Raw genomic sequence first — 10,216 nt, forward strand, 5'->3', positions numbered from 1 at the left:
AAAAATTCTAGTTGTTTACTAACAGATTTGGAAACCATATTTGTTACACAAAACTTATTTTTCACATAAATGGCAACGCCACCACCTTTTTTAGGACGGTCAGTGCGATATACATTGTAACCATTTATGTAAATGTCAGAGGCCAAGATGGATTTGTCTAGCCACGTTTCTCATAAGACAACGACATCAGCATCAGTTGAACTCGCCCAAATACGGACAAAATCTAATTTAGGTAACAGACTGCGCACATTTAAATGAATTAAACCTAACCCCGATCTAGAAATAAAATCAGCAGGAGTAGCTATTTGACTAAAACTACTAGGTGGACCCGGATTTGGCTGTACATTTCCTGATAGTAACAACAATAAAAATACCAAGCACCTTTTCCTCTTAATCAACACACATACATTGTCAGCTGTTCTAGAGTCACCAGCAAACTTCGCGAAAGTGAGATTAGAGTTCAAAAAACAATTCTGAAGGACCATTGTGGCAGGCATGTGAGAAAGACAGACATTTGACGAAATGAATGTCCGCGACAGTGCAACTAGCAATTGTTTGTGCAACCCATCCGAACCTGTACAGGGGATTTCCACTGCGGGCGGCAGAACAGACCCGAATCCAGCAGAATTTTCAGGATGACTAGCGGACCTCTCCTTGTCCAGCACAGTCAAAAAAAGGCACAGCAGAAACACGACATTTGCCATTTTCCCAGTCCAGCTCAAGAGCATCCACGATGTTCCCGAAGCAAAACCACGTCAGGACAGCAGCAAGGAAATAGGCAAGCAGCAGTGTCTATATCCTGCCTCAATGACTACAGACCCATAGCCCTCACATCTGTGGCGATGAAATCATTTGAGCACATCATTCTCAGGCACCTAAAAACCAGCACCTCCCCCCTCATGGACCCATATCAATTTGCTTACAGAACCAACAGATCCGTGGATGACGCTGTCAACCTGGCAATCCATCGCACTCTACAACACCTGGAATCCCCCAACACCTAGGCCCGCATCTTGTTCCTGGACTTCAGCTCCGCTTTCAACACCATCAACCCGGACAAACTCTTCAATAAACTAATGGATATGAACACTGACCTGCATCTGTCACTGGATCCACAGCTTCCTCTGGAAAAGACAACAACGGGTCAAAATAAATAACTCCACATCTCTCCCTCTGCACCTCAGTATAGGAGCTCCACAAGGCTGTGTCCTATCCCCCTGGTTATTCTCACTCTACACAAACCAACTCACATCTCAGCACCCACAGTCAACATATATAAATACGCAGATGACACAACAATAACAGGACTCATCTCAAATAATAATGAAACACAATACCTCACTCAGATCCATCAAGCAGTCACCTGGTGCTCAGAAAACCACCTCCTACTAAACACAGCAAAAACCCAAGAAATAATCATCGACTTCAGGCGAAAGCCAAAGCCCAAATCATCTCTATCTATCTCCGGCAAACTCATTTCCACATCAGAATCACTCAAATTTCTTGGCACTCACATAAGCAATAACCTCAAATGGAAGACCAACACAGACCACATCTACAAAAAAAGCCAACCAAAGGCTATTCTTTCTGTGGCAGCTCAAGAAATACAGAGTGAGGAAACATCTCCTAATCCAGTTCTACACAGCCATCATCCAAAGCATCCTCACATCATCCATCACAGTCTGGTACAGCAGTTCAGACAACCTCTCCCGAAATAAACTTCAACGTATCGTCAATAAAGCATCAAAAATCACCTGCAGTCCCCTTCCATCACTCGAATCACTTCACCACCAACAAACTGTCACAAGAGCAAAGAAAATCATTTCTGACCCCTCCCACCCAGCTCACCATGTCTTCCAACTTCTGCCCTCAGGGAGGCGCTACAGGTCACTGTCCACCAAAACCGCCCGCTTCGAAAACAGCTTCTTCCCCTTTGCAATACGGACACTAAATGGACTCTAAATAACCCCAATGAACAATCACAATCCACCACACCTTGAACTTTATGTATATATGTCATGATGTATGTATTTGCCCTGTGCTGTGTGTTGTACTTTTTATTGTTTGTTTATTGTATGTTGAATTGTATGGAACAAGCTGTAATAATCTGCACTGAACACGAATTCCACCAGCTTGGCTGTGTGGTCATTAAAGATTCTAATCTAATCTAATCTAACTAACCTGTGTAAAAGTTTCTCCAATAAATGTGATTTTTTTTGGTGGAAGAAGCATGTATCATTTTTTTACCCTGCCCCTCAAAGAATCGGAATTGAGAACCGTTAAGAAACGGAATCAAAAAGTAGAATCGGAATCGGAATCAGAATCGTGGAAATTCAAACGATACCCAACCCTAACCAGGACGGAGCTGCCCTCCATGGAGGACCTTTACTCCCAGCGGCTCAGAAAGAAAGCCCTCAGGATTATGAAAGACCGCCATCACCCCAGCCACAAACTGTTCAGTCTGCTGCCGTCTGGCAGACCGTACCGCAGCATAAGGACTAAAACCACCAGACTCAGGGACAGTTTCATCCCACAGGCCATAAGACTATTAAACACCTGAACTTTGTTTTGTATCTTTATTGTTGTTTTTATATTAACTTTATGTCTTGTAAATTGCACTGTTAAGGAACCATTTTTTATACATTACATAAGTATACCGTAGTTGTGTATACGTAAACAATAAACCTTTGAATTGAATGACACTGCAGGAACATAGGCCGGGATCCTGTTTGTGGACTTCAGCTCCGCTTTTAATACCATCAAGCTCTCCCTCTCTGACCCCCGGACCATCAGCACGGGTTCCCCTCAAAGCTGCGTTCTTTCCCCTCTGCTCTTCTCCCTGTACACCAACAGCTGCACCTCCACTCACCAGTCTGTCAAGCTCCTGAAGTTAAGACGACACCACCGTACTTGCCAACCTTGAGACCTCAGAAATCGGGAGCATTTCAAAACCACCGTGGGGGGGGGGGGGGGGGGGGGTTAACATTGACATGCTTATTGTAGTTGTAAGGGCAATGACTGTAGTACCACAAACAGTGTATTTTAATTTGATTTTGTTTTATATATATCAAGGCAATTGCTCTTATGTTTAAACCTACAGGTAATAAAACCAACTCTGATTCTGACCTGAACAGCTGAATAAAGTCTACAGGTAGTGGACACCTGCAAAAAAGCGAAACAAATAAACTTGTTCTAACTCATGCCATGTAAACTAGATTTTTCTTTTATTTAAAAGGCAGATATTGGTTTTAATATGTAAAAAATAATCCTTAAATCCCAAAACTTTTCTTAAGCATGCCTTAACTACTTGGTAATCAATGCAACACCACCTTTTGTTTTCCAGGAGGCCCTCATTTCTCCCGTCTCCCCCGATGTGCTGTACCTGTTCAGAGTGCAGGCCATCTGCATGAATGACATGCGCAGTGACTTCAGCCAGAGCATGCTCTTCAGAGGTAACTCTCACACACACACACACACACACACACACACACACACACACACACACACACACACACACACACACACACACACACACACACACACACACACACGCAAACACAAAAAACGCTGTGCTATTGTCTAAGATGTAAGCCAACAGTAATTTCTGACATTTAGGGTTCCTTTGATCGTAATATCACAACATCTTTCATATGCAGCTTATTTATGTGAGCTCATATCAACAGCTGCAGGCTGAAGAAAAGGAAAGAGGAGTTAAGAAAAGACGCAAAGCAGCAGTAAGCAGCTGAAGGGCTTTGAGATACATTCATTTCATACATTCAGTTTATTGGCTCTGCGATTAAGTATTCAGTGCCTGGAATTTATATACAGTCATGTTGTGATTAATGTGCTTGCAGTGCACTCATGTGTGTCTTAGTGAAATGCTTCCTGGCTGTCTCTCTGATGTTTATCTGTGGAGTGTCCCATCTTCCTTTCCGTTCTGTTTTTCAGCAAACACCACAAGGATCTTTGAGGGGACGAGGATCGTGAAAACTGGGATGGTAAGGATAGCAGACGTGAATCACTGCTATTGTCTTTCCATGTCTGGTCCAGCAGAGAGCAGTGTATTAGCATTATTCTGCCCTGTGTTGAAAGAAAGGTCTCAAAGTGAATTCACAATTTTTGTTCCAGCATTTCTGTCTGTCCTGGGAGAGGGATCCCTCCTCTGTTGCTCTCCTCGAGGTTTCTCACATTCCTCCCCATTAACTGGGGGGTTTCTTTGGGAGCTTTCCTTAATGTTAGGGTCTAAGGACAGAGGGTGGGGTATTCATATTCTGAGACAAGTGGAACATTAGTGATATTGGGCTATATAAAAACACTTTGATTAAATGATTGGCAGTGGTTACAAAAATAGGATAAATGGATTTTAATTCCCAAATGTAACAGTATAGAGTGTTCCGCCTCAAATGTACTTTAACAGTTTTGACACCTCTGTCAATAATATTAATGTCGACTGAACACAACAGAGAATGTCAAATACTAATCCCTTAAAGTTTGTTTCTCAGCCCACCGTGTCTCCAGCCTCCTCAGCGGACATGGCCCCCATCTCCTCCGGCTCGTCCACTTGGACTTCCTCAGGAATCCCCTTCTCCTTCGTCTCTATGGCGACAGGAATTGGCCCATCCTCCAGCGGTAGCCAGGCGACAGTGGCCTCGGTGGTGACCAGTACTTTGCTGGCTGGCCTGGGCTTCAGTGGCGGAGTGATCTCCTCCTTCCCCAGCTCTGTTTGGCCGAGCAGAGCACCATCCAACAACCCCCCCTCCGCTCGCCACACCTCTGAACCTAACAAACCCACCAAAGATGCTTCTGCCGTCACCACGGCTGCACACACAGATAACAGCAAGGCCGGGGGGAAGGACAGAGAGAACAGCAAAGGTCAAGGAGAGGACGGAGAGAGGGAAGGAGAGGATAAGGATGAAGAGGACGAAGAAGAAGAAGAAGAGAAGGACAAGAAGAAGGGGAGGAAGGGATCAGGAGGTATGGGAGCAGCAGGGAGGAAGGAAAGCAGGACAGCGGTGAAAGAGACGCCCAGCGAGACACCAGACGCCACTGCAAAGGAGAAAGAACCAGATCTAATGAACACGCCTCCTGATGAAGATACCCACCTGGAGGTGTACACCCACAATCTGCCTGAGCCTCACACCCCCACCCCCTCAGTGGCAGCCATTCAGACAGCAGAGCCCCCCGCCCTGAAGGACCCGACAGCCACACGCAGACCCAGCCCAGGGGGGGACAGGAAGCACGGGCCTGTCTCCATCCACACTGGTGAGCCCCTTCTCTGCATGTCTGAAACAATTAGCATGATCATCTGTAGAGCGACATCATGACAGGAGGAACTACTAATTGTATTACTTGTCCAAATACAGGAGTTGGGTGATGCTGGCTGACATCTGTTTGATGGAAACCAAGTATCTTCTTACATAAATACAAAATAAAATAACTGGATAAGGTCCTCAGGAGTACGTACCAAGCGCTCTCCTGTTACGGTACATACACACGGTTCCATTGTGTTCTTCAACGGAGACGCTTCCCATTCACTTTAAATGGGGTGAACTGCATTGTGGTCTGTCGCGTTACATTGCCTCAGTTGTTTGCTTTGAAAGTGGAGAAAAGTTCAACTTTTCAAGCGTCGCCAGCCAAATCAAATCATATGCCAGTACAAGCCCTAACCAATCAAACCGCGTGCTTGCGTGTCCGGGGCGGGAGATTAATGTGGTTGGTCGCGCGCCAGACAAGCCCACCGGCAAGCTTCAGCGCGACTGAACTGTGTGGATGATACGTTAGGTTTCCGATATGAAAGCGTGCTTTAAAATAAAATCATGCAAGATTTCATCATTTAAAATAAGAATGGACCTCTGAAGGAAATGTGAGGTAACACTGACAAAACAGACAGTGTTGGAAGGAGCTCAAATTGGTAAGGCGGATTGTGAGACATATCTTTTTTGTGAATAAATAAAGTCAATCGATTTGACAGAGTAATAAACTCTCATCAATGTTTCCTAACATCCCGAAAAGTACAATCATATCCACTTTTTCTGCTCTCTTGTTTCAGTGTAAAATAACAGGGAGATGTATGAGAGTGGCTGCTTTGATCACAATGTCATTCTCTCCACTCTTATCTCCTGGACATGAGAGACAAATGGCTATGCAATTAGTGTAAGATTAAGATCAAGAGGTAAAACATGTAAAGCACCAGCTGGTTCAGGAAATGTATATGGACTCAGCAAATGAGTCCAAACCAATCTCAGTTTTTTATAAAAACTGGGAATAAACATAAGCATACCAACCAACACCCTGACTATTCATATTTTCTTTCGTTAATCCTTGTACTACAAAAAATTATATGATTTTTGTGATGGAAACTTCTGGAGTATATTAGACGAAACTCAGGGAGACATGAGGAGAGCTGGAGCTTGATGGCAAACACTGATGGTGTACAGGCCCGCCTTAACCTGCCCTCAGGCCCTGGGGCTGTTTTGTAGGCCCCCTAATTATTTATTTTGTTTTTTATTTTTATATTTTTTTATTGTATTTAAACAACAAATCAAAGTCATTTATAGCCTCGGCAGGCTCTGTGATCGCACACAACACACACACACACACACACACACACACACACACACACACACACACACACACACACACACACATTGCACTATTCATGTTGTTACCGCAGCAGTATTTGGAGCGGCCAAAAAGGCAGAAGAAAGGCCTGCATCACAGCAATAATTCATGACTCATCATATCGAAAATAGTCTTTATTTTTTTGGGCTAATACCAAATCCTATTATAACCAAAAACGTTTCCATATTGGGTTTGCTTATGAGGATTACTGCTCAAAATATTACTTGAACGATATAACATTGGAAAAGGAAATTTGCGTGCTTCCAACTAGAGCTCTTTTCCTTTTCAAAGTTGTATTTATCATCAGAATTTGCCGAAACAAGTTTAATATTCTGAAAGCCAAGACTTTGTTTATTTGAAATCAGATGAAAACAACCTGTAACGGACCCTGCCGTGTTATTTATGATTAGTATATGCCTTACATTCATAATTTCAGCGGAGGGAGGGGAAGCGGCGCTGTGGAAGAGCAGAACGGCGAGGGAGAGCTGTCTTCTTCCCTTTACGAGCTTCAAAAATGTATTTATCATGTGATTTTGGAAATAAAAGTTTCATATTATGAAAGCCAAGACTTTGTTTATTTAAAATAAAAAATAAACACCGAAATAAAAAATAAAACAATTTGAATTTTTTTTTTTGGCTCATGATAGGCCCCCAATCTCCGTAGGCCCCTGGGATTCAGCCCAGGTCAGCCCGTGCATTAAGGCGGCCCTGATGGTGTATTATGGAGTTAGGGCGGGGAATTAACAAAGACATGTTCTGCAGTCAAGAGGTGACAGCGGTTGCCAAACCATGTAACTCAAGTAAAGGTTGAGCTCACAACATCACAGGTGTGTTTGATTTGTGCCACTTTACATTTTCTTTGATTGGTGTTTTAAATAAATAATACATTTTAGTCGATGCAAAATAGATAATGATGATAAAGTACAATCATGGTGACACTAACCCATCATCATCTCATTCTAAATAAAATGTATTTCATAGTGCATGTGTGTGCTGTTCTCTGATCTGCACAGACCTGCTGCTTCTCTCTGCTGCTTTACGTTCATTCTCTTAATATATTTCATGTGTTTTTACTCTGTAACACATAAATAGATGTACTTCAACAAAAGTAAAGTTACCTATTTTTAGAAATATTTAGCGCAAGTACACAAAAAACTACTTTTTTACAGTTACAACATCATATTTCATTCGTTACATCACATTGGTTCAGTGTTAAGCCAAGTCACCATGACTTGTAACTTTATTATATAAAGGTCACCAGCTTAGTTTATATTTCTGATCAGTGTTGTTGTGAGGAAGATGAAGCAGGAGCATGAACATGATGCAGACATCCTTGTGGAACTGGCCTCTTGCACACGTCCTAATGCAGTAAGTCAGGGGTATTCAACTAAAATTCAACGAGGTCCAGTTAGAGAAAATGTCCCCATGCAAAGGTCCGGAACATCAAAATGTCTAACTTGCTTTATGAATTAGTGTGATATATATTAAAGTAGCCTGTAGCTTTATCAACGTCTGCATGTAATCAACAACTGACTGCCAATCAAATAAAGAAAGTACAATTCATAAACAACAATATTTATTGTCAATTAACATTGAACTATACAGATATACAGTAAATACTGTGGATATGTGTAATGTTCCTCTCGGGCTGCATTCAAAAATAAAATAAATAAAATAGCTTTTGAAAATATGTGCATCTTAACGTGCTTAATTTTAGATAAATAAAATAAAGTGGAGAAGCAGCTTGAGTTTCCCTTTTTCTTTGTTAACCGTTTCACATCACGACTTAACAGTTTCAGACGATTATAGAACAATATCAGTCTTTACACATCATAACAATTGAACAGTTTTAAAGTTTCTCTTTCTTTCCCTCTTATATTGTAGTCCCTCACTCGCTTTTTTTAAATTCAGTGCAAGAATTGAGCTCGAGCTTGTGTCTCACACACACACACACACACATGCAGGTGCTCATTGGTTACAGTGGTGCAAACACAGGTATGGTGAAAAAAGAGAGAACTATTTGAAGCAGAAAAAAAACAGCGTAATATACCATCTGATAAAGGCCTGTGCTATAATGCTTCAATTAACTGGCTATTCTTTATAATATACTCAGATCAATAGGAGACAGAGATGTTAAGTTATAAATCAAGGGTTTCTATTATTATTTACAGCAGGGGTGGGGAACCTTTTTCCTTTCAATTTTTACAACATCCTCCGAGGGTCGTACAAATGATTGAACTCAGCTTCATAAAGGGACGCAAATAGCTTTCAAATGATTGCTATGTATTCCCATCTGCGGCGGGATTTGACGCTCATGGAAGCACGGCATTCGTTTGTGTCGGCTGCCCCTTAAACGGAGAATTGTACACCCGGAACTAAGCATTCCCCTTACTGTCGATTGATTTTACAGTGATATCTGCACTACGACTAAAAAACACCAGATTATCCTTGTTAATTACACAACATTGATTGGTTTAAATTGTGTGCAATGCTTTTGTATTTTTCCCCTTCGATTCTGAGAAACAAATATTTTTTCGGAGTAAAGGATGGCAGAAGACACTACACTACCCAGAATCCCCAGCTATCGTTTAGGACTAAACCTTGTGCTCCGTTTTTCTTCACCATTCATTCCAATGGCTGGCGTATATGTCACGTGACACAAGATGTGTGCAAATGTATTTAGTATCCTATCCATGTGAACATGATTTAAGTGGGGGGGACCTAACCTCCTCTAGGAGGGTTCGGGGGCATGCTCCCCCGGGAAGATTTTTTTTTTTAAATATTGAAGTTCAAAGCATCAATCTGGTGCACTTTGAGAGCAACATTAGGAGATCTATGGATACATCTCAACACCCATATGAAACATAACTGTAAGCAGATTTTTCTTTTTGGATATTTTACAAATCACTCCTTTTTGGATATTTTACAAATCACAACTTTTTTGTGACTGTCATATAGTATTTTATACCTTATTTTTATTTAGTCTCATTAATAACTATAATGATCATATCAAGGTGTGCCTTAACCTCACTGAGCTGAGGTTATTTGAGCCTCTCAGGAGAGAGCTCTCTTCCACCTGGACCGCGGTGAATTTGGTTTTAGGTTGGATATTCGACGGACATTCGCGGAACCGCCAGCAGCGTCAGTTTCCCGGACCCGTCAGCAGCGTCAGTTTCCCGGACCCGCCAGCAGCGTCAGTTTAACGGGGAGATCTTCTCCGCAAAACGAGGCTTTCATTTAGGGACCATCAACAAATGACTTTTACAATTACACAAGAAAAATGTTCTTTTTAATAAATCGACAGCTTCTCGATCATGATGCGAATATGAAGCAAATTCACTCCAGAGCATACAGTTATTGAACACACATTTTAATACTTTAAATACGTTTTATTAATAGTTTTGATGGAAAAAATTGCTTATTTCTTCAATAACTTCCAGGTCATGTGACCTAATCGCTCAAAATCAATGTTGGGTCAAAGAACTACATTGGCTAAATAAGACACACCTCTTTTTATTGCATTTTAATACTTAAAATATGTTTATATTAATATTTTAATGCGAAAATGACCTTATTTCTTCAATACCTTCCAGGT

The 10,216-nt window shown here is 41.7% G+C and overlaps 2 protein-coding genes across 2 annotated transcripts in view; one reads left to right on the forward strand and one right to left on the reverse strand.

Moving 5' to 3' along the window:
* LOC307039451 (receptor-type tyrosine-protein phosphatase gamma-like) overlaps window positions 1-10,216 on the forward strand; it is a 1,005,384-nt gene that overhangs the window by 807,301 nt on the left and 187,867 nt on the right. Inside the window, exons 10-12 of the mRNA XM_079681553.1 lie at window positions 3,344-3,452; window positions 3,949-3,998; window positions 4,503-5,262. Of these exons, the coding sequence (XP_079537679.1) occupies window positions 3,344-3,452; window positions 3,949-3,998; window positions 4,503-5,262 (919 nt within the window). The remainder of the gene's footprint in view (window positions 1-3,343; window positions 3,453-3,948; window positions 3,999-4,502; window positions 5,263-10,216) is intronic.
* LOC307039445 (zinc finger BED domain-containing protein 5-like) overlaps window positions 1-10,216 on the reverse strand; it is a 516,405-nt gene that overhangs the window by 453,960 nt on the left and 52,229 nt on the right. The window lies entirely within an intron of this gene.

Source organism: Notothenia rossii (assembly GCF_949606895.1).
Source record: "Notothenia rossii genome assembly, chromosome: 5".
Classification (NCBI taxonomy): domain Eukaryota; kingdom Metazoa; phylum Chordata; class Actinopteri; order Perciformes; family Nototheniidae; genus Notothenia; species Notothenia rossii.